Consider the following 26441-nt stretch of genomic DNA (forward strand, 5'->3'; position numbering starts at 1 on the left):
AGTTATCTATAAACGTTATGCCAACAGAGCTACAGTAGTCTTTTAGCCATGTGTGTAATGCCAGTAGCCTGCTGAATCTTTCACAAACGCGGCCCAGCGATAGAACGGTAGGAAGCAGCCTTGTAATGTCCTGTACTCGTGCTCCAGGATAGCATTTTTGCCCCGGGAACCGAGATGTTTCTCACCATAGAGCTGCCGATGATGACAGCTGGTGAAATGGCTGAGGAGGTCTGGCCGTTCCTTCACCTCGGATGGTTTAGAAGACCCCTCGAAGGCTGATGGGATGTGGGGCCCAATGGACCCGAGCCAGCCGTAGAATCCATCGTGGCTGATGAAGGGTCTCAGACACCCTCGCAGTCTGATGGGGGGGGGTGGCTCTGAAGATCTGAACCCGAGGTAGAAGCCACCGGAGAGAGAGACAGAACAGAGGACGAAGGCGCAGGTACCTCCGGATCCGATCTCGAAGCAGAAGCCCCCAGGGCGCCGAAGTCTGTATCCGGTCTTGCCAAGGAGACCTCTAGTGCCAAAGGCCGCTACTTTCGACTTCCACGGCGAGTGATGTGCCTTCCATGGCTTGTTGGCAGTGTCAAGAATAGGAACATCCACTAAGTCATCCAGAAGCAACCTACTAACTTCATTCTCCAGAAAGGGGGAGACCCCTTTGGGGAGGGATTGCTGCAGAGCACAGGCCAGTTGACTGTGGAGAGACAACACGACGGCGACACTCTCACCAGGCCAGAGCTGCGTCCAGAGAAAGAGAAAGTAGGTGGACGTGGATTCCCCAGTAGCTGGTGTAAGTTCACTACCTGTAGCCACGTCGCCCCTGTAGTCCTCTGCAAGCAAACAGTTGCTACATTGAAAGTCCGGACAGTCCATATTGTCCCGGAAGAGAGCAAAATAAACATAGCTCCTGCAGCGTTGAAAATGTTCGTTAGTGACCTCCATTTCAAACTTCAGGCTAGCTAAGCTAGCTGGGCTTCCGTGTCTCTCTTCTTGACAGGGATTTACTAAAAGTTTGCTATGAGCTTCAGTGGGCACACAAATACAGCCTGCACCCCGCCTCCCGAAACAAGCACAGTCAGTGAAATGGCAAACACACAAGCAACACACACCGAGTCACACACCAGTACAGCAAACAGAGAGAGTTACATACAAACAAACATTAACATGATGGAGTGAGATGAGAGCTCAGAATAAGAGAGAAAGAAAGTGCCACAAATCAAAGCATTGTCACTGATGCCATTGGAATGGAAATTATTTATTTCTCAAGGTATTAATTGTCAAATCATTTTTATAACGCTCTATCCATATAATAGAAGACGCCTGCGCCCCGCACCAAAACAAGAACAAAGTGACACCCAAAAATAGATTCTCTTTGCATTGCCACAAAAACAAACAAGCCCTTTCTAAAGCCACGCTAATGTCTTGTTAAAAACAGTGAGTGTAGTGTACCAATGTGATCTTGGTATTCAGATTGATTCCCCACCCCTTTGATAAGAGAGTAGGAGGTATGAAAGAGAGCAAGCTTTGCTCCACGTCGTTCATTAAGCTCAAAACTGTTAAAATGATGTAAGGAGACTAGGGACGGTTCCACAGTCATTTGAAACACAGTAAAAGAGGCTCTCTTAGGCCTGCGAGATGTGTACATGTCAATGTGTTCCCCACCCTCTCCACTCCTCCCCTCCACTCGACTCAGTCCCTACTGATGCACCACTGATCAGACAGTAAGAAACCAAGCTTCTTCTTCCCCTCAGCTAGAGTTGGGTAGAGCTGTCAGCAGCCCCAGCTCTGTTTATATGACCCTTTGATCCAGGCTCTCTCTGCTCCGCGTTGTTTGTTTACCATCAGCCGTGGAGAAATGTAAGAGTGCAGTGCTGCACATCATTAAATGGGACTCAAAGATGAAGGGGTCGTCACACTGGTCCTCAAACCAATAATGTTGTCACAGTCACAGGTGAGGAAGGGGTCGTCACACTGGTCCTCAAACCAATAATGTTGTCACAGTAACAGGGGAGGAAGGGGTCGTCACACTGGTCCTCAAACCAATAATGTTGTCACAGTCACAGGGGAGGAAGGGGTCGTCACACTGGTCCTCAAACCAATAAAGTTGTCATAGTCACAGGGGAGGAAGGGGTCGTCACACTGGTCCTCAAACCAATAATGTTGTCACAGTCACAGGGGAGGAAGGGGTCGTCACACTGGTCCTCAAACCAATAAAGTTGTCATAGTCACAGGGGAGGAAGGGGTTGTCAAACTGGTCCTCAAACCAATAATGTTGTCACAGTCACAGGTGAGGAAGGGGTCGTCACACTGGTCCTCAAACCAATAATGTTGTCACAGTCACAGGGGAGGAAGGGGCCGTCACACTGGCCCTCAAACCAATAATGTTGTCACAGTCACGGGAGAAAGGGGCCGTCACACTGGTCCTCAAACCAATAATGTTGTCACAGTCACAGGGATTCAAAGAACCATGACAAGACAGGTGATCCAGGAAGAGTCTTAAGTATGTCCCAAATGGCACCCTATTCACTACCTTTGACCAGGGCCATCTGGTCAAAAGTAGTGCACTATATAGGGAATAGGGTATCATTTGGGATGCAGACAAAGAGCTATGCATCATGCACTCATCCAGTATTTAAGTAATGCACTCATCCAGTATAGTTCATATTCTTCTCCAGGGTGTCTGTCTGTCTGTGTCTGACCTGTTCCAAGCATACATCACCAGGGCTCAGTAAGAGTGCAGTCTACCAGCCTGGTCTCATAGACTAGACGTAACATAGTACATTTAAATCCAGGACACTCAAATGAGTATGATATGTTACGTTTGGTATGGTAACATAAGACAGAAGGAGGGTGGTTGGTCAGGGTGGATGGGTGGGCGTATAACACGAAAGTCTAGCAACCCAAAGGTTGCATGTTCGAATGTCATCACGGACAACTTTAGCTAATTAGCAACTTTGCAACTACTTACTACTTTTTAACTACTTAGCATGTTAACTAAGTAGTTAAAGGGGGGGGGGGGGGTGCAGTGTTACGACCCCTTCCTCTCCACATTCTGAAATTGCATTTTTGTCCCCCCCAGTTGTATCATTGGAATGTGACACAAAACGAGGCAATGGTGTGCTTTAGAACTATGAGGACGTCTCCGAGCAGTCGGGTAGGCTGTTTGGAGTATTTATCTGACTGGATAAAAAAAAAGGCCCCCCCCACTTCTAAAACCAAAGTTGCGACCCTGCTTTAAATTAACTCCTAACCTTAACCTCAACCCTAACTTTAACCCCTAACTCTAACCCCTAGCCTAGCTAACTGTAGCCACCTAGCTAACCTTAGCGTTAGCCACCTAACCACCTAGCTAATGTTAGGCATACACACCATACGAAAACTAACATATCATACATAAATGGAGAGAGACAGATTTACGTTTACTATGTTACGTCTATCCCTAGGTCCAGGTTGAGTCTACAGAGACTGGGCTAAGAAAGAGATGAATCCGACCATCCAGAACTCCTGTCAAAACTTCAAACACCAAACTCAGCCTCAGCCATAAGTAGATGAGAACTCAGCCAGAACAGAAGTTACAAGATGAATTCCTATATGCTGCCCGGAGCAGCCCACTGAGGAGACTGGCACTGCGTCCCAAATGGCATCCTATTCCGTTGTTGACCAGGGGCCATTCTCATCTACTTATGGCTGAGCTGGGTGTAGTGCACTATAAAGGGAAGAGGGTGCCATTTGGGACACAGACTGGGGCAGAGAGAGAGAGAGTCTGTCTGACAGGGTGGAACTCCTGGTGGATATGACACTCGTGTTTCACTGAATTATCAGACTGCCTGCCTGGGGGAGAACAGAGGGAACTACTTCTCACCTTACCCACCCCCCACTACCTGGCCTGACAGCACATTAGCTGTGTGTGTGTGTGTGTGTGTATGTGTGTGTGTGTGTGTGTGTGTGTGTGTGTGTGTGTGTGTGTGTGTGTGTGTGTGTGTGTGTGTGTGTGTGTGTGTGTGTGTGTGTGTGTGTGTGTGTGTGTGTGTGTGTGTGTGTGAGAGAGAGAGAGAGAGAGAGAGAGAGAGAGAGAGAGAGAGAGAGAGAGAGAAAGTGTGTGTGTGTGAGAGAGAAAGAGTGAGTGAAAGAAAGAAAGAAAGAAAGAAAGAAAGAAAGAAAGAAAGAAAGAAAGAAAGAAAGAAAGAAAGAAAGAAAGAAAGAAAGAAAGAAAGAAAGAAAGAAAGAAAGAAAGAAAGAAAGAGAGAAAGAGAGAGCAATTAGAACCAACCAAATCATGAGAAAACAAAAATATAATTACTTGACACATTGAAATTAATTAACAAAAAAACAGAGCAAACTAGAATGCTATTTGGCCCTAAACAGAGAGTACACAGTGGCAGATACCTGACCACTGTGACTGACCCAAAATTAAGGACATCTTTGACTATGTACAGACTCAGTGAGCATAGCCTTGCTATTGAGAAAGGCCGCCATAGGCAGACGTGGCTCTCAAGAGAAGACAGGCTGTGTGCACACTGCCGACAAAATGAGGTGGAAACTGAGCTGCACTTCCTAACCTCCTGCCAAATGTATGACCATATTAGAGACACATATTTCCCTCAGATTACACAGACTCACAAAGAATTTGAAAACCAATTTTGATAAATGTCTACTGGGTGAAATACCAGTGTGCAATCACAGCAGCAAGATTTGTGACCTGTTGCCACAAGAAAAGGGCAACCAGTGAAGAACAAACACCATTGTAAATACAACCCATATTTATGTTTATTTATTTTCCTTTTTGTACTTTAACTATTTGCACATCGTTACAACACTGTATATAGACATAATATGACGTTTGAAATGTCTTTATTCTTTTGGAACTTTTGTGAGTGTAATGTTTACTATACATTTTGTCTTGTTTATTTCACTTTTGTTTATTATCTATTTCACTTGTTTTGGCAATGTAAACATATGTTTCCCAACAAAGCCCCTTAAATTGAATTGAATTGAATTGAATTGAGAGAGAGAGGGAGAGAGAGAGAGAGAGAGAGAGAGAGAGAGAGAGAGAGAGAGAGAGAGAGAGAGAGAGAGAGAGAGAGAGAGAGAGAGAGAGAGAGAGAGAGAGAGAGAGAGAGAGAGAGAGAGAGAGAGAGAGAGAGCGAGAGAACAACAACAACAACAACAACACAATTAGACCCAACCAGATCATGAAAAAACAAAAAGAGATTTACTTGACACATTGGAAAGAACAAACAAAAAAAAACAGAGCAAACTAGAATGCTATTTGGCCCTAAACAGAGAGTACACAGTGGCAGAATACCTGACCACTGTGACTGACCCAAACTTAAGGAAAGCTTTGACTATGTACAGACTCAGTGAGCATAGCCTTGCTATTGAGAAAGGCCGCCGTAGGCAGACCTGGCTCTCAAGAGAAGACAGGCTATGTGCACACTGCCCACAAAATGAGGTGGAAACTGAGCTGCACTTCCTAACCTCCTGCCAAATGTATGACCATATTAGAGACACATATTTCCCTCAGATTACAGCGATCCACAAAGAATTCGAAAACAAACCCAATTTTGATAAACTCCCTTATCTACTGTGTGAAAAACCACAGTGTGCCATCACTGTATATATACATAATATGACATTTGAAATGTCTTTATTCTTTTGGAACTTCTGAGTGTAATGTTTACTGTTAATATTTATTGTTTATTTCACTTTTGTTTACTATCTACTTCACTTGCTTTGGCAATGTTAACATATGTTTCCCATGCCAATAAAGCCCTTAAATTGAAATTGAAATTGAATTGAATTGAGAGACAGAGAGAGAGAGAGAGAGAGAGAGAGAGAGAGAGAGAGAGAGAGAGAGAGAGAGAGAGCGAGAGAGAGAAAGAGGAGAATAAATTACAGACAAAAGAAACATGTTCCTAAGTCATTTTTTCTTTCATTTGACCTTCATTCACTCCAACCACATGTTTAGGAAGTACATTGCTAACTCCCCAGGTTTGTCCATACTGAAGGTCACAGGGAGAAACCAACACTTTATCTTAATGGATATTCTGAAATAACATCAACGATGTAGAGGAAGAACTGCACTGCTCTGCACTCCCCCTGCAAATGAAAGTCTCTGAGAGTTGGGTTCTGTTACTTTCTGGGGTGATCATTCTGCTATTGAAGATTTTCAGAGCCACAGTTGAAATAATATGCTAATATCTGTACCCCATGTGGCGCCGACTGGCTGATGCACTATCAGCAGAAAAGCAGCCGCTGCATTCGGGTGCCAGGGTGGTCAAATAAAACGAGGGAAGGCGTGATTAAAAACATGTACTAAGAAACACATAAGACAACAGGAGCAATTTAAAAGGACTCTCAACTCTGTTGGGAATTAGACGCTGGTGCCTCCCACGGAGTATCCGCGTGACAACCTAAATAAAGCTCAGAGTTATTCAGGATAATAGCCTGAAAGAAGATGGTTTTGGTGAACTGAAAAACGATCAGGTTTGCTATAGTGGTATATCAAATGGGATGTTGAGGTTTCTTCAGTTCAGAGGCCAGTTCTAGCCTAAAAGACAAAACAGGCCATGCTGACTAACGGTTCAAACTAGCGGGTGGCGGTTCTATCTTCTCTGACCACAGAACTTCATTTTCTTTTCCTTTAATGACAGTTGTAGATGTTTAATAACCCCCGTCGACACCCAGCAGGTAAAATGCTTACTTACAAGCCCTTAACCAACAATGCAGTTTTAAGAAAATAGAGTTAAGAAAATATTTACTAAATGTCAATGTGCGGGGGTACAGGTTAGTCGAGGTAATTTGTACATGTAGGTAGGAATAAAGTGACTATGCATAGATAATAAATAGCGAGTAGCAGCAGTGTAAAAAGAAAAGGGGGGGGGGGGGGGGGGTGTCTATGCAAATAGTCCAGGTGGCCATTTGATTAATTGTTCAGCAGTCTTGGGGCTTGGGGGTAGAAACTGTTAAAAGCATTTTGGATTTAGACTTGGCACTCCGGTACCGCTTGCCGTGCGGTAGCAGAGAGAACACTCTATGACTTGGGTGACAGGAGTCTTTGACAATTTTTGGGGCCTTCCTCTGACACGCCTAGTATATAGGTCATGGATGGGAGGAAGCTTGGCCCCAGTGATGTACTGGGCCGTATGAACTAGCCTCTGTAGCGCCTTACGGTCGGATGCCCAGCAGTTGCCATACCAGGCAGTGATGCAACTGGTCAGGATGCTCTCGATGGTGCAGCTGTATAACTTTTTGAGTATCTGGGGACCCATAACAAATATTTTCAGTCTCCTGAGGGGAAAAGGCGTTGTTGTGCCCTCTTTACAACTGTCTTGGTGTGTTTGGACCATGATAGTTTGTTGGTGATGTGGACACCAAGGAACTTGAAACTCTCGACCCGCTCCACTACAGCCCCGTCGATGTGAATGGGGGAGTATGCAGCCCTCCTTTTCCTGTAGTCCACGATCAGCTCCTTTGTCTTGCTCACGTTGAGGGAGAGGTTGTTGTCCTGGCACCACACTGCCAGGTCTCTGACTTCCTCACTATAGGCTGTCTCATCGTTGTCGTGATCAGGCCTACCACTGTTGTGTCGTCAGCAAACTTAATGATGGTGTTGTAGTCGTGCTTGGCCACGCAGTCGTGGGTGAACAGGGAGTACAGGAGGGGACTAAGCACGCACCCCTGAGGGGCCCCCGTGTTGAGGATCAGCGTGGCAGATGTATTGTTGCCTACCCTTACCACCTGGGGGCGACCCATCAGGAACTCCAGGATCCAGTTGCATAGGGAGGTGTTTAGTCCCAGGGTCCTTAGCTTAGTGATGAGCTTTGTGGGCACTATGGTGTTAAACGCTGAGCTGTAGTCAATGAACAGCATTCTCACGTAGGTGTTCCTTTTGTCCAGGTGGGAAAGGGCAGTGTGGAGTGCGATTGAGATTGCGTCATCTGTGGATCTGTTGGGGCGGTATGCGAATTGGAGTGGGTCTAGGGTTTCTGGGATGATGGTGTTGATGTGAGCCATGACCAGCCTTTCAAAGCATTTCATGGCTACCGACGTGAGTGCTACGGGAAGGTAGTCATTTAGGCAGGTTACCTTCGCTTTCTTGGGTACAGGGACTATGGTGGTCTGCTTGAAACATGTAGGTATTACAGACTCGGTCAAGGAGATGTTGGAAATGTCAGTGAAGACACTTGCCAGTTGGTCCGCGCATGCTCTGAGTACGCATCCTGGTAATCCGCCTTGTGAATGTTGACCTGTTTAAAGGTCTTACTCACATAGGCTACGGAGAGCGTGATCACACAGTCGTCCGGAACAGCTGGTGCTCTCATGCATGCTTCAGTGTTGCTTACCTCAAAGCGAGCATAAAATACATTTAGCCCGTCTGGTAGGCTCGCGTCACTGGGCAGCTCGTGGCTGGGTTTCCCTTTGTAGTCCATAATAGTTTGCAAGCCCTGCCACATCCGATGAGCGTCAGAGCCGGTGTAGTAGGATTCAATCTTAGTCCTGTATTGACGCTTTGCCTGTTTAATGGTTCATCTGAGTGCATAGCAGATTAGTGTCCCGCTCCTTGAAAGCGGCAGCTCTAGCCTTTAGCTCGTTGCGGATGTTGCCTGTAATCTATGGCTTCTGGTTGGGATATGTACTTACGGTCACTGTGGGGACGACGTCGTCGATGCACTTATTGATGAAGCCGGTGGCTGAGGTGGTATACTCCTCAATGCCATTGGATGAGTCCCAGAACATATTCCAGTCTGTGCTAGCAAAACAGTCCTGTAGCATAGCATCCGCATCATCTGACCACTTCCGTATTGAGCGAGTCACTGGTACTTCCAACCTTTGATTTAGCTTGTAAGCTGGAATCAAGAGGATAGAATTATGGTCAGATTTGCCAAATGGAGGGCGAGGGAGAGCTTTGTATGCATCTCTGTGTGTGGAGTAAAGGTGGTCTAGAGTTTTTTTTCCTCTGGTTGCACGTGACATGCTGGTAGAAATGAGGTAAAACTGATTTAAGTTTGCCTACATTAAAGTCCCCAGACACTAGGAGCGTAGCTTCTGGATGAGCATTTTCTTGTTTGCTTATGGCCTTATACAGCTTGTTTAGTGCGGTCTTAGTGCCAGCATCGGTTTGTGGTGGTAAATAGACGGCTACGAAAAATATAGATGAAAACTCTCTTGGTAGATAGTGTGGTCTACAGCTTATCAAGAGGTACTCTACCTCAGGCAAGCAATACCTCGAGACCTCCTTAATATTAGACATCGCCCACCAGTTGTTACTGACAAATAGACACACACCACCACCCCTCGTCTTACCGGATGTAGCTGTTCTGTCCTGCCGAAACATGGAAAACCCAGCCAACTGTATATTATCCGTGTCGTCGTTCAGCCACGACTCTGTGAAACATAAGATATTACAGTTTTTAATGTCCCGTTGGTAGGATATTCTCGAACAGAGTTCATCCAGTTTATTCTCCAGTGATTGCACGTTGGCCAATAGAACGGATGGTAGAGGCGGGTTACCCACTCGCCAACTAATTCTCACAAGGCACCCGGATCTGCGGCCCTTGTATCTCTATATTTTCTTCATGTGAATGACAGGGATTTGGGCCTGGTCCGGGAGAAACAGTATATCCTTTGCGTCAGACTCATTAAAGAAAACATCTTTGTCCAGTTCGAGGTGAGTAATCGCTGTTCTGATGTCCAGAAGCTCTTTTAGGTCATAAGAGACGGTAGCAGCAACATTATGTACAAAATAAGTTACAAACAATGCGAAAAAACACACAAAATAGCACAATTGGTTAGGAGCCCGTAAAACGGCAGCCATCCCCTCCGGCGCCATTATTAGATATCTGATTGAGACTAATTGATGAACACTGTTCTGACCGCTGTATGCTCTCCTATTCAGTTAGGTCACCTCTGAGCTAGTCTTCCTATCCCCATGCCCTAGGCCTAGGACACATGACAAGGGGAACCAAGAATCTGCTCACAATGAGGCTGCGTCCTAAACGGCACCCTATTCCTTATATAATACACTACTTTTGACCAGGACCCATATGGTCAAAAGTAGTCAAAACTAGTGCACTATATGGGGAATAGGGTGCCATCTGGGATGCAGCATTATTACCCAGTAGTAAGCAATCCTCTGGCTGCCTGGTGTGATCTTGGCTGTGGCTTGCTGTCTCTAAACCCAGGAACCAATAGAAGCAGTGGGATCCATGGCCTCTCAGGACTCTTATCACCATGGCCCTGCAGCTTGAGATTATTTGATCCCCTCACGGCACACACTGATGTACACAGAGGCTTACAGACACGTAGCTACTCTACTGGCTCGCTAAGCCCTTCCTAATGCACTAGGCCTCTGAGGCTTCCCTCCCTGAATCCCCCGATACCACAGAACCTCCCAGAGAAAGACAGTGCGGTTCTAGGATTACACTTCTCTAATAAGTATCTATTTCCCCCTCAGTTTGAATAGACACAGCCTGTACGGACTTGGAGAGGATCTGGAAATCTCATTATAACTGAGCAAATACATGAGGCATAATAATAAAACACTGGCTATTAAGTTAGAAACAAATTACAATTTGATAGAGAAAGACGTGGTAATGGGCAGTAGATTGCAACTTGTCAAGTAAACGATGCATGAAGGGGCCTGTTGGAGATGGAGATGGCACAGCCGCCTCTATCGCTACCCATCATTAACTTATTAGATCTGCCTTGGGGCGGCGAGTAAACAACTGTAGACGGCTCAGGCTCGCAGCAGCAGGAACTCACTCACTCCAATAGTCTTCACCGTTACTGGGTTGCAGACAGGAGAACTTAGACAGAAAATAAAGTGACTCCACTGAGAAAAAGAGGCAGGGGATTATTAAGGGAGAGTGGATGGCTGGGGAGAGAGGGAGAGAGGGAAAGAGAGGGGGGGGGGTAGAGAAGGGGGGAGGGAGAGAAAGAGAGAGAAAGAGAAAGAAAGAGAGAGAGAGAGAGAGAGAGAGAGAGAGAGAGAGAGAGAGAGAGAGAGAGAGAGAGAGAGAGAGAGGAGGGAGAGAGAGGGGGTAGAGAGGGGGTAGAGAAGGGGGGAGGGAGAGAAAGAGGGAGAAAGAGAAAGAAAGAGAGAGAGAGAGGGGGAGAGAGAGGGAGAGAGAGGGGGTAGAGAGAGAGAGAGAGAGAGAGAGAGCGAGAGAGGGAGAGAGAGAGAGGGAGAGAGAGGGGGTAGAGAGGGGGTAGAGAAGGGGGGAGGGAGAGAAAGAGGGAGAAAGAGAAAGAAAGAGAGAGAGGGGGAGAGAGAGGGAGAGAGAGGGGGTAGAGAGAGAGAGAGAGAGAGAGAGAGGGAGAGAGAGAGAGGGAGAGAGAGGGGGTAGAGAGAGGGGGGAGGGAGAGGTGGGAGGGAGCAAGAGAGGCCCTGTTCAGACCAGACGCCCAAAGCACTTAAGATCGGGCGAATCACTAACGAGCCTTAGACGAGGATTGGACATGGAGGAAAAGAGAAATCTGTGACTTTGATTATTGGCTGTTGGAGGTAGAGGCAGCTCTAACCTGAGAGAGGCTGTTGGAGGGAGAGGCAGCTCTGCCCTGAGAGAGGCTGTTGGAGAGAGAGGCAGCTCTTCTGTTCGAGGGAGAGGCAGCTCTGCCCTGAGAGAGGCTGTTGGAGGGAGTGGCAGCTCTGCCCTGAGAGAGGCTGTTGGAGGGAGAGGCAGCTCTTCTGTTCAAGGGAGAGGCAGCTCTGCCCTGAGAGAGGCTGTTGGAGGGAGAGGCAGCTCTGCCCTGAGAGAGGCTGTTGGAGGGAGAGGCAGCTCTGCCCTGAGAGAGGCTGTTGGAGGGAGAGGCAGCTCTTCTGTTGGAGGGAGAGGCAGCTCTTCCCAGAGAGAGGCTGTTGGAGGGAGAGGCAGCTCTGCCCTGAGAGAGGCTGTTGGAGGGAGAGGCAGCTCTGCCCTGAGAGAGGTTGGTAGGAGGGAGAGGCAGCTCTTCTGTTGGAGGGAGAGGCAACACTGCCCTGAGAGACCCGGGATCCTCCAGCCTCTTCCAGTCCATTCAGCACTATCGGAGGCAAATGAGGGTAGCGCTTGTTCCCAAGGTCAACCCCCACCTCTGCCAGTGGCCACTGGGGTCCACCATTCTAATTCCTAATACACTTAAGAGTAATTAAAACCCATCACCAAGAGAGCAAAGTCGATAGCTTTTTTCAGGTGCTAATGAGATGCTAATTTGCTGGCCCCGCTAGGAACAATGAGGTACGGGAAAACTCAAGGACAGGAACAAGATTTATTCTGGGGTTTTTCCGCTGTTCCCATTTTTTATGCGTTCGGTTGGGTCTCTTAGCTCTGTTCATTGGGTCTCCTAGCTCTCTTCATTAGGTCTCCTAGCTCTGTTCATTGGGTCTCCTAGCTCTCTTCTTTGAGTCTCCTAGTTCTTTTCATTGGGTCTCCTAGCTCTCTTCATTGGGTCTCCTAGCTCTCTTCATTGGGTCTCCTAGCTCTCTTCATTGGGTCTCCTAGCTCTCTTCATTGGGTCTCCTAGCTCTCTTCATTGGGTCTCTTAGCTCTCTTCATTGTGACAGTTATAATAAGGGCCACGTCAGACAGATTCTGTAAAGTTTGTGGTGTAGCAGTGAAACTGAACATCCCAGGTTGTCCGATGTGTTGATGTTTGAGTGTCCTTTCAAGCTAGCTCCCAACTCCCTATCATTTCCAGTGCTCCTTTTCCCCTTGTGAGTTGTTTTCAGAGAGAGGTTTTCAGAGAGAGGTTTTCAGAGAGAGGAGCATATAGCTCCCCTGCTTCGCAGTACCACGTACAGATAGCCCAGCTCACACTGCCTCATGCTTCCTGTGAGAAGCCATAGTCTGCTTCCCAAATGGCACCCATAGGGCTCTGCTCAAAAGTGGTGCACTACATAGGGAATAGGGTGCCATTTGGTCCTGTTTGTGTACCTCCCCACTGCGCCTGCTTTCCCTGGACCCAGCCAGGTGCTGGCTGTCCCACTTTCCTTACAGACAGAGGAATTTGTTGACATCACAGACTTTCTCTCCCTCCCTCCTTGTCCACATGTTTATTCTGCATGTAGCCAGATACCACTATCCACTTATTTCACCCAAGTCTCTGGGAGTCTGAGCAATCAAGCCTCCTCAACTCTCGTTCATGTACCCACTAACCACAACTCCTCTCCAATCCTCTCATGTTTATTAATTGGATGTTCTCTTTGGACTTCTAAGTGACTCCCCCTGGTGAACCCTGATGGTTCCTCTGGCGCCTTCAGGGTGCCAGTTTCTCACTGGAGTGCAGTGGAGTAATGGTGTATGATGAAACTGTAGAGACTGTGGTTTGTGGTCCCTGCCCTCCAGGGTCTGTGGAGCCAACCAAGAGGAGCTCATTTGTGAGTGTGTTGTTTTGCCTTTTCCCTATATGCTGGGATATAAAGAATACTCCAAGGCCTAGGTTCAATCAATTCAGCATTAACCCAAGATAACCGACAACTTCATAGCATGTCGGAGGTGTAACTGCGTTGGAGAGGTCAAATCGGTGAACGGCTGCTCCTCTTGTGGTCATTGTCACGAAACCACACCCATCCTTAAATCCCACCCATGTTAGAAGTTTAGAACAAGAAAGGCTATATAGAAATAATGACACTCAAATTGAAAATCGTTATAATAAGGATTTATACCAACCTAATAGAGGTGTAGATTACAACACATATTCCAAGGTTTGAGCTTGTAACACAGCTCCATGGGATTTCTACTAATGCGACTCGGTGCATCCAATGGCAATGTCATCGATAGGTATAACGCCGGGAGCCGCATGTGAATTTGACAGCTCCAACACAGTTACACCTCCGACACCGTCCAAACAAAATAAATGATATGCTATGCAGTTGTAGATTATTGCGGGTTAAGACTGAACTGACTGAATATAGGCCCGTCCGTCGCATCTCCACTCGGATGCTGTGCAGCTTCTTCCCACAAATACGTACAGTAGGGTAATGATCCCCTACAAATCTTTAAGAGAAGAACACATTTGGGAGTGAAAAGTACTAATTTAAAATGCATCAGTCACACCACATTTAACTGAACAGACTTTAAACAAAGGAATTTGTTCTGCTCTTTGAATAAAGACAAATTGTGTCCCCAACATTCCCTCCCTGATGGTTGGTTCATAGTGAGGCGTTTGCGCCTCCGCCTCATCCGACCTCTACCCATCACTGGAACTGCTCTAAATCACACATTACTGCAGTAACTGGAGCTGTCAGTCACTTTGAAGGACACAGCAAAACCAAACTCCTCCACTGATTAGCTTTTTAGTGCGGCTGACCGACTTGACAACTCTCCTTCTCTCTGAGGCACTTTTCACTCCATAAGGTAGGCTACTATAATAATAATCTCCCAAGACACTTCACCGGTATTAAAAAAACGAAAATATCAAATCAACCTCAGGCTAGTTCGGCAAAGACTTGCAGCAGCTGATGATAATAAGAAGTTCATCAGAAATATCATATTTCATAATTGAGGAAATTAAATTCTCAGCATGCCTGCATCAGATTTTCATTTTCAAAAGATTAGAGTTCAAGATTAGCATCCACTGTCCTACTAAAGTTGAAGGATTGTCAATTAATAAACAACTTGGACAACATCAGGCCTTTCAGTGAGAGAGGCAATCATTGAGAGTGAGAGGATGGAGCTAATGATGAATCAATATGAACTCGGCTGGTCCATCAAGTCAAAGTACATGCTTCCATCTGACTATCATACTTTAGCATTATGCAAATATTTTGCTGATATCATTCTACAAAATCAAACTTCATCGTCAGACATGTAGCCCAGCAGAGCATCATATAACAGCACAGGTTTTGGCTCTGAACCAGAAGTTAGGCATACCACTGCTCATTCAAAGTAATAGCTATCAGACCCCCGTAGCATGATGTCACAAAGAGATCTCACAAGAAAGTTGTGAACATTGCCAACACACCAAGGTGTACCTGAGGACAGTCTACATTATTTGGAACACCTGCACTGTCAACAGACAGCCAATAGGTAAAAGTTGTTTGGTTGTGTGGTTGAGTAGTAATACTCCCAACTCCAAGCACAGAGCCCTGAAGGTTGTGAGTTCGATACCACCAACCACCTTTCCAGTTAGCTATCTCTCCTCCTGCCCTACCTCCCCATCTTGTTCTGTACTGTCTGAATAAATCCTCCCAAAATAAAAAAGTAGGAAGGAATTCTGCTCTCCAAAAAGAAAGGAATGGTGCGAAAGCAACACTGAATCATGCTTGATAGCACCAGCTGTTCTGGACGACTAGGTGATCTTGCTCTCCATAGCCGATGTGAGTAAGACCTTTAAACAGATTAACATTCGCAAAGGCCACGGGGCCAGACGGAATACCAGGACGCATACTCAGAGCATGCGCTGACCAGCTGTAAAGTGTCTTCACTGACATTTTCAACCTATCCCTGACCCGGTCTGTAATACCAACATGTTTCAAGCAGACCACCATAGTCCTTGTACCCAAAAACGCGAAGGTAACCTGCCTAAATGACTATCGCCCCTTAGCACTCACATCTATAGCCATGAAATTCTTTGAAAGGCTGGTCATGGCTGACATCAACATCATCATCCCAGACACCCTAGACCGGACCCACTCCAATTCGCATACCGCCCCAACAGATCCGCAGATGACGCAATTGCACTCCACAAGCCCTCACCCACCTGGACAAAAGGAATACCTATTTAATAAATGCTGTTCATTGACTACAGATCAGCATTCAACACCATAGTCCCTTCAAAGCTCATCACCAAGCTCAGGTCCCTGGGACTGAACACCTCCCTCTGCAACTAGATCCTGGACCTCCTGAAGGGCCGCCCCCAGGCGGTGAGGGTAGGCAACAACACATCACCACACTGACTATCAACACGGGGGCCCCTCAGTGGTGTGTGATAGGTCCCCTTCTGTACACCATCATCAAGTTAGCTGATGACATGACGGTGGTAAGACTGATCATCAACGACGATGATGCAGCCTATAGGGAGGAGGTCAGAGACCTGGCCAGGACAATAACCTCTCCCTCAACGTCAGCAAGACAAAGGAGCTGATCGTGGACTACAGGAAACGGAATGGCGAGCACGCCCCCATCCACATCGACAGGGCTGTAGTGGAGCGGGTTGAGAGCTTCAAGTTCCTCGTGTCCACATCACTAAGGAATTAACATGTTCCACACACACCCACACAGTTGTGAAGAGGGCATGACAGCGTCTCTTCCCCCTCAGGAGGATGAAAAGGTTCACTGGGGCCGAGCTCCCTGCCATCCAGGACCTCTATACCAGGCGGCGTCAGAGGAAGGTCCAAAAAATTGTCAAAGACTCTAGCCACCCAAGCCATAGACTGTTCTCTCCACTACTGCACGGCAAGCGGTACCGATGCACCAAGTCTGGAACCAACAGGACCTTGAACAGCTTCTACCCTCGAGCCATAAGACTGCTAAACAAGACTGCTAAATAGCTAAACATTTGGCTACCCGGACTAACCTGCATTGACCCTTTTTTACACTAACTCTCTTGGACTGACTCTATGCACATACACTGGACTCTACCCACACACTCACGCATACTTACACTGACACCCCAACACACACATACACACACACACGCACTACATACTGTATGCCCACACACACACACACACATAAAATCCGCACACATGCATAGTGACACCATACACACACACTCACACACACACTCAAACACACATACACTTTCATATTCACCACATACACTGATACTACTGTTTATTATCTATCTGTTGCCTAGTCACTTTACCCCTACCTATACAGTATGTACATAGCTAACTCAATTACCTATTAACCCTGCACATCAACTCAGTACTGGTACTCCCTGTATAGAGCCATGTTATTACCTCGTACCCCTGCACATCAACTCAGTACTGGTACTCCCTGTATATAGCCATGTTATTACCTCGTACCCCTGCACATCAACTCAGTACTGGTACTCCCTGTATATAGCCATGTTATTACCTCGTACCCCTGCACATCAACTCAGTACTGGTACTCCCTGTATATAGCCATGTTATTACCTCGTACCCCTGCACATCAACTCAGTACTGGTACTCCCTGTATAGAGCCATGTTATTACCTTGTACCCCTGCACATCAACTCAGTACTGGTACTCCCTGTATATAGCCATGTTATTACCTCGTACCCCTGCACATCGACTCGGTACTGGTACTCCCTGTATATAGCCATGTTATTACCTCGTACCCCTGCACATCAACTCAGTACTGGTACTCCCTGTATATAGCCATGTTATTACCTCGTACCCCTGCACATCGACTCGGTACTGGTACTCCCTGTATATAGCCATGTTATTACCTCGTACCCCTGCACATCGACTCGGTACTGGTACTAACTGTATATAGTAGCCATGTTATTACCTCGTACCCCTGCACATCGACTCGGTACTGGTACTCCCTGTATATAGCCATGTTATTACCTCGTACCCCTGCACATCGACTCGGTACTGGTACTAACTGTATATAGCCATGTTATTACCTCGTACCCCTGCACATCAACTCAGTACTGGTACTCCCTGTATATAGCCATGTTATTACCTCGTACCCCTGCACATCGACTCGGTACTGGTACTCCCTGTATATAGCCATGTTATTACCTCGTACCCCTGCACATCAACTCGGTACTGGTACTCCCTGTATATAGCCATGTTATTACCTCGTACCCCTGCACATCGACTCGGTACTGGTACTCCCTGTATATAGCCATGTTATTACCTCGTACCCCTGCACATCGACTCGGTACTGGTACTAACTGTATATAGTAGCCATGTTATTACCTCGTACCCCTGCACATCGACTCGGTACTGGTACTAACTGTATATAGTAGCCATGTTATTACCTCGTACCCCTGCACATCAACTCGGTACTGGTACTAACTGTATATAGTAGCCATGTTATTTTTACTCATTATTGTTATTCTTTATTCACTGTGTATTTATTCCTGTTGTTTACGTAGCATTTCACTGTCAGTGTTCACCTGATGTTTACGTAGCATTTCACTGTTAGTCTACACCTGTTGTTTATGTAGCATTTCACTGTTAGTCTACACCTGTTGTTTACTAAGCATTTCACTGTTAGTCTACACCTGTTGTTTACGTAGCATTTCACTGTTAGTCTACACCTGTTGTTTACTAAGCATTTCACTGCTAGTCTACACCTGTTGTTTACGTAGCATTTCACTGTTAGTCTACACCTGTTGTTTACGTAGCATTTCACTGTTAGTCTACACCTGTTGTTTACGTAGCATTTCACTGTTAGTCTACACCTGTTGTTTACGAAGCATTTCACTGTTAGTCTACACCTGTTGTTTACGTAGCATTTCACTGTTAGTCTACACCTGTTGTTTACGTAACATTTCACTGTTAGTCTACACCTGTTGTTTACGTAGCATTTCACTGTTAGTCTACACCTGTTGTTTACGTAGCATTTCACTGTTAGTCTACACCTGTTGTTTACGTAACATTTCACTGTTAGTCTACACCTGTTGTTTACGTAGCATTTCACTGTTAGTCTACACCTGTTGTTTACGTAACATTTCACTGTTAGTCTACACCTGTTGTTTACGTAGCATTTCACTGTTAGTCTACACCTGTTGTTTACGTAGCATTTCACTGTTAGTCTACACCTGTTGTTTACGTAGCATTTCACTGTTAGTCTACACCTGTTGTTTACGTAACATTTCACTGTTAGTCTACACCTGTTGTTTACGTAGCATTTCACTGTTAGTCTACACCTGTTGTTTACGTAGCATTTCACTGTTAGTCTACACCTGTTGTTTACGTAGCATTTCACTGTTAGTCTACACCTGTTGTTTACGTAGCATTTCACTGTTAGTCTACACCTGTTGTTTACTAAGCATTTCACTGTTAGTCTACACCTGTTGTTTACTAAGCATTTCACTGTTAGTCTACACCTGTTGTTTACGTAGCATTTCACTGTTAGTCTACACCTGTTGTTTACGTAGCATTTCACTGTTAGTCTACACCTGTTGTTTACGTAACATTTCACTGTTAGTCTACACCTGTTGTTTACGAAGCATTTCACTGTTAGTCTACACCTGTTGTTTACGTAGCATTTCACTGTTAGTCTACACCTGTTGTTTACGAAGCATGTGATAAATAAAATGTTATTTGATTTGAAGTGACCTCAAACTTATGGAATGTCAAACTGTGTTTGAGAGGTCGTGCTTATATTACAGAACACAGTTTACAGAGGGAAACAGACTAAACAAATAACTCTCTATATGGAGATCCCTGATGATACCTGTTTCTAATCAACAGGTATGAGGGAATAGAAGATCCATTCCTTGTTACTCCTGACGCAGAAGCAGCTTGTCATTTGAACAGCCCCTTTAAAACCCCTGTGACAGAGTCATTACTTTCACCATTGTTTGGCAAAGTTTACTTCAAAAGGGCAAACCTCTGATGCAGCCTGAGTTAAGAGAGAGGCAGGTGATGGGGGGAGGAGGAGGGGGAGGAGAGGGGGAGAGAGAGAGAGAATACTACTCCAAGATGGGAGCTGGAGAGGGGATGGCCTTTGATCTGAGTGCACAAAAGAACAAAAGAGACAGAGGAGCACAGAAGATTGCAAAGAAGGCATGTACTCAATTCCCAATAGAAAAGAGACAGAGAGTTGTAAAGAGAGAGGGAGAGAGAGAAAAAAGAGAGACAGCGAAAGAAAGAAAGAAAGAAAGAAAGAAAGAAAGAAAGAAAGAAAGAAAGAAAGAAAGAAAGAAAGAAAGAAAGAAAGAAAGAAAGAAAGAAAGAAAGAAAGAAAGAAAGAAAGAAAGACAGAGAGGAGGGGAGAGAGAAAGAGAGACAGAGAGGAGGGGAGAGAGAAAAAGAGAGAGGAGGGGAGAGAGAAAAAGAGAGAGGAGGGGAGAGAGAAAGAGAGAGAGGAGGGGAGAGAGAAAGAGAGAGGGGAGGGGAGATAGAAAGAGAGACATAGAGGAGGGGAGAGAGAAAGAGAGACAGAGAGGAGGGGAGAGAGAAAGAGAGAGGAGGGGAGAGAGAAAGAGAGAGAGGAGGGGAGGGGAGGGGAGAGAGAGACAAAGGAGGTGAGAGAGAAAGAGAGAGGGGAGGGGAGGGGAGAGAGAAAGAGAGAGGGGAGGGGAGGGGAGAGAGAGACAGAGGAGGGGAGAGAGAGAAAGAGAGACAGAGGAGGGGAGAGTGAAAGAGAGAGAGGAGGGGAGGGGAGGGGAGAGAGAGACAGAGAGGAGGGGAGAGAGAAAGAGAGACAGAGAGGAGGAGACAGAGAGAGAGAGAGAAAGAGATCAAACAAGACAGGACCAGCATGTTCTAGTATTGATTCCACTCTGTGGGTTGTTTAGGGAGTTCTTTCAAGCCCTATCCTAAACCAATTAGCATCGAGTCTCTTCTAGGGAACGGGAGTCAAACCACAGTGGCCGTCTCTAACATCGTTAGCATGTAGCTTACAACCAAGCCAGCCAAGCCCTTTGCACCCCATTAAACATCAACTTTTAATTGGCAAGTCAAGATTATGGCATGTCATGCTAGTCGCTACAAGAGTGTACCCATTGTAATGTATAGTCCTGTGGGTCCACGTTCTCTTGTATGTCAAAACTCTCTGGCACTAAACACTACAGAACAGACTGCATTCTGAGAAGTAACTGTATCTCTCAGTAACTGAAAAATCGTAAAAAGATAAACATGTAAACGCAATATATTTTCATTAAGCAGCAGCAACCATTTTGAAAAATGGCAAAGCAAGATGGTGATAGCCTAGTTGAGACAGGAAACTACTGTTCTGATCCTCCTAAATTGTAGTCATGACTCCACCCAAGTTCAAATGAGCTGTTGGGAAGGCAGGTAGCATAGCATTTAAGAGTGTTGGGCCAGTAACTGAAAGGTTGCTGGTTTGAATCCCTAAGCCGACTAGGTGCATTTTTTAAATGTGCTCTTGAGCAAGGCACTTAACCCTAATTGCTCCTGTAAGTGGCTCTGGATAAGAGTGTATGATGGACAACAGTCAAGACACACATTAGAAACATTCTCACCTTGGAAGAGAGCTGCGTTCTGGATGATGAGGAGTTTGAGCGGTGCGCTGGCTGTCTGCAGGCCTGACTCCATATTCTGCCTGGCAGCCATCTGGTACCGTTCCTCCATCCTCCTGGAACAACACGTCAGGCCCTTGGGCTGGCACACCTGCAAGTCGGCACCTGGACAACAGGGGGCAGGAGAGACATTGTTGCTTCCCAAATGGCACCCTATTATATTTAGAGTGCACTATGGGCCCTGGACAAACGTTGCACACTATAAAGAGAATAGGGTGCCATTTGGGACGCATCCGTGGATGAAGTTGCCCAAACACGCTGATCTAAGGTCAGTTTAGTGTTTTCCCACTACTAGTGAAAGTTACGATTCGGTGAGGGTAAGTTGATCCTAGATCTGTACCTACAGTATGGGCCAGGTCTACCCAGAGCTGCAGTTGTTCATAAGAGATCGCATTTGCCAATTGAGTCTAGCTACCATGTGAGCATGGCACCAAATGGCTTGTTTTTACAGAGCAAATAGCTTGCATTTCCAACTGGAGTCCAGCCTCCCCTGAGGACTCCTATGTATTTTAGTGCACCTGAAACTTTAAATTGAAACCAAAAAGTTAATTGAAATGAACCCTTTAATTCCTATTAATTTCATTCCATTTCCCTGTTCTTTGCATATTATTGCAACAGGGCTGTAGTTCCTGTTCACAGTGAGTAAAGAATGTGAAGATTTCCCCAACTTTGAGATGGAATGGAATGAAACACATCCTATCTCTCGACTTGCATGTAATAAGTAATCTGACAAACACGAGAATGTGTGGAAAGACTGTGAGCTTTTGTTTTCCTTTTGAAACTTCTAAAGCTGAGTGGTGAAAGAGGAGGGTCAGACAAATCACGTTCACAGGAACATCCTGTCTGTGTGAATACACAAAGACATGACAAATGGTAGGTTGATACGCTAACAGCTTTCATCATGACCACTGCTTCTGAAGGTTGTTTAGAAATAGAAGTCATAATTGGATTTGCAGGGTTCTTTTGAAAGGTGGAAATGTAAGTCATTGAAAGAGAAATTGAAGTAACAATTATGTTTTTGTCAGACACTGTACACGTATGCCCGGATCAAAGAAGAATTGCCCCAAATAAATTATTTTAAGGTGAAAAAGTAAATAAAGATTATGGTCTGACTTGTATCAAGGCTACCCTCAAACACAACCTTTGACCTTGTTGTATAGTTTACCTTCAACTACATCAAAGATACAAAGAAATATAAAATGAAAATATGTGTGGGATGCTCTGATAAACACTGTGAATCCAGAACTCACCTCCCACTGGGCAAAAACTGGTTGAATAACTGAAAAAAAAATATGTGATGACGTTGAATCAATGTGGAAAAGTAATCAACATAAGGGAATTTCGTATTTTTTTCAGCTAACTTTGAACTGAAATCCAATGACATGGTGATATACCCTGAAATAAGATGGTTTTGGTGAACTGAAAAAACGATCAGGTTTGCTATAGTGGTACATCAAATGGGATGTTGAGCTTTCTTCAGTTCAGAGGCCAGTACTAGCCTAAAAGACAAAACAGGCCATGCTGACTAACGGTTCAAACCAGCGGGTGGCGGTTCTATCTTCACTGACCACAGAACTTCGGCCTTCAATTTTTTTTCCTTTAATGACAATTGTACATGTTGAATAACCCTCGTCGACACCCAGCAGGTGATCTACTGCACACTGTCCACGTTCGTTACGGTGGATCTTGTCCTTAACGGTATCAAGAGCCTCTATCATCAAATCAAATCAAATTTGATTTGTCACATGCGCCAAATACAACAGGTGTAGACCTTACCGTGAAATGCTCACTTACAAGCCCTTAACCAAACATGCAGTTTTAAGAAAATAGAGTTTGGCTGATATGCTGTATGTACTAAAATGTGAAGAACATTTAAATGTTAATATTATATTCAACTTCAAAAGTAGTAGAGAGGCCACTCTGTAAATGGTATGTACTTATATTGTTAAAAACAATATGTCCAAAAATAAAACTGGGCGGTTACCTTCGGTCGCGCAGCCTCAGCAACATTGTAATGCACTACAGGTAGTGTATAGTAATGTGGAGCAGAAATGTGCAGACCTGACGAACAAGTAGGCATGGCACACATTCACAATCACAATCACAATCACATTCACAATCACATTCACATTCACAATCACATTCACAATCACATTCACAATATCATTCACAATCACATTCACAATCACATTCACAATCACATTCACAATCATAATCACATTCACAATCACAATCATATTCAGAATCATATTCACAATCACATTCACAATCACATTCACAATCACATTCACAATCACATTCACATTCACAATCACAATCACATTCACAATCACATTCACGATCACATTCACAATCACATTCACATTCACATTAACATTCACATTCACAATCACATTCACATTCACAATCACAATCACATTCACAATCATATTCACAATCACATTCACAATCACATTCACAATCACATTCACAGTCACATTCACAATCAAATTCACATTCACATTCACATTCACATTCACAATCACATTCACAATATCATTCACAATCACATTCACAATCACATTCACAATCATAATCACATTCACATTCACAATCACAATCATATTCAGAATCATATTCACAATCACATTCACAATCACATTCACAATCACATTCACAATCACATTCACATTCACATTCACAATCACAATCACATTCACAATCACAATCACATTCACAATCACATTCACATTCACATTCACAATCACAATCACAATTACATTCACAATCACATTCACAATCATAATCACATTCACAATCATATTCACAATCACATTCACAATCACATCATTCACAATCACATTCACAGTCACATTCACAATCATAATCACATTCACAATCACAATCACAATCACATTCACAATCACAATCACATTCACAATCACAATCACAATCATAATCACATTCACAATCACAATCACATTCACATTCACAATCACATTCACAATCATAATCATATTCGGAATCACATTCACAATCACATTCACAATCACATTCACAATCACATTCACAATCACAATCACAATCACATTCACAATCACATTCACAATCACAATCGTAATCACATTCACATTCACAATCACATTCACAATCATAATCGCAATCGCAATCACAATCACAATCACATTCACAATCACATTCACATTCACAATCACATTCGCAATCATATTCACAATCATAATCACATTCACAATCACAATCATATTCACAATCACATTCACAATCACAATCACAATCACAATCATATTCACAATCACATTCACAATCTCATTCACAATCACAATCACATTCACAATCACATTCACATTCACAATCATAATCATAATCACATTCACAATCACAATCACAATCGCAATCATATTCACAATCACAATCATATTCACAATCACAATCACATTCACAATCACATTCACAATCACATTCGCAATCACATTCACAATCACATTCACAATCACAATCATATTCACAATCACATTCACAATCACATTCACAGTCACAATCATATTGACAATCACAATCACAATCACGTTCAAATCAAATCACATCAAATTGTATTTGCCACATGTGCCGAATACAACAGGTGTAGACCTTACAGTGAAATGCTTACTTACAAGCCCTTAACCAACAATGCAGTTTTAAGAAAGAATACCAAAACAAATAAAAAGAGCAGCAGTAAAATAACAATAGTTTTCACAATCACATTCACATTCACAATCACATTCAGAATCACATTCACATTCACAATCACATTCACAATCACATTCACAATCACATTCAGAATCACATTCACATTCACATTCACAATCACATTCACAATCACATTCAGAATCACATTCACATTCACAATCACAGTCACAATCATATTGACAATCACAATCACAATCACGTTCAAATCAAATCACATCAAATTGTATTTGCCACATGTGCCGAATACAACAGGTGTAGACCTTACAGTGAAATGCTTACTTACAAGCCCTTAACCAACAATGCAGTTTTAAGAAAGAATACCAAAACAAATAAAAAGAGCAGCAGTAAAATAACAATAGTTTTCACAATCACGTTCACATTCACATTCACAATCACATTCAGAATCACATTCACATTCACAATCACATTCAGAATCACATTCACAATCACATTCAGAATCACATTCACATTCACATTCACAATCACATTCAGAATCACATTCAGAATCACATTCACATTCAGAATCACATTCACAATCACATTCAGAACCACGCAAAACAGTTCAGACAGAAAAGAGGTCTATAGGAGGGTTCAATGCCTTCATGCAAGACATCACTTTTCCAAGACTGTTTCCAAGAGTGATGTTTAAATACAAAGGGGGAACTCTACAGACACACACTGCTATCTCTCTCCCTTTCCCCCCTCTCTCCTCTCCCTCTGCCTCTCATTCTTCCCCCTCCATCTCCCTCACTCAATGTGTCTGCCCCCCCCACCCCCTTCTCACTTCCCTGGAAAACCGAATAGTAATCTGCAGAGGGTGAGGTTCTTGTTTAACAGATCTACCTGAGAGAACTACCCGACATTGGCTGATTGATAACACAGTAAACAAACATCAGGAGTCCCTAAACTCCATCCAGCATGTGCTTACTGGAAGGGGAGGAAGAGGGGGAGAAAGAAGGAGAGATGGAACGAGAGAGAAAGAAGGGAAAGGAGGAGAAAGAGGGGAGAGAAGGCGGAGGGAAGAGTGAGATGGATGTAGCAGTAGAGAGTGAATTAGTTAGGCATAAGGTTGAGACAGGGTTGGTAGAACTGTGGTTGAGGCAGGGTTGGTAGAACTGTGGTTGAGGCAGGGTTGGTAGAACTGTGGTTGAGGCAGGGTTGGTAGAACTGTGGTTGAGGGAGGGTTGGTAGAACTGTGGTTGAGACAGGGTTGGTAGAACTGTGGTTGAGGCAGGGTTGGTAGAACTGTGGTTGAGGCAGTGTTGGTAGAGCTGTGGTTGAGGCAGGGTTGGTAGAACTGTGGTTGAGGCAGGGTTGGTAGAACTGTGGTTGAGACAGGGTTGGTAGAACTGTGGTTGAGACAGGGTTGGTAGAGCTGTGGTTGAGGCAGGGTTGGTAGAACTGTGGTTGAGGCAGGGTTGGTAGAGCTGTGGTTGAGGCAGGGTTGGTAGAGCTGTGGTTGAGGCAGGGTTGGTAGAACTGTGGTTGAGGCAGCGTTGGTAGAACTGTGGTTGAGACAGGGTTGGTAGAACTGTGGTTGAGGCAGGGTTGGTAGAACTGTGGTTGAGACAGGGTTGGTAG

At 44.7% G+C, this 26441-nt stretch overlaps 1 protein-coding gene across 1 annotated transcript in view; it reads right to left on the reverse strand.

The window, feature by feature from the left end:
- The window catches only part of LOC311105331 (glypican-3-like), a gene marked incomplete at both ends in the record, with an annotated part of 241441 nt that overhangs the window by 187047 nt on the left and 27953 nt on the right, over nucleotides 1-26441 (reverse strand). Inside the window, one exon of the mRNA XM_084147449.1 lies at nucleotides 21078-21239. Coding sequence (XP_084003575.1) covers nucleotides 21078-21239 — 162 coding nt within the window. The remainder of the gene's footprint in view (nucleotides 1-21077; nucleotides 21240-26441) is intronic.

The sequence above is a fragment of the Coregonus lavaretus genome (assembly GCF_964263955.1).
Source record: "Coregonus lavaretus genome assembly, chromosome: 29".
Lineage (NCBI taxonomy): Eukaryota > Metazoa > Chordata > Actinopteri > Salmoniformes > Salmonidae > Coregonus > Coregonus lavaretus.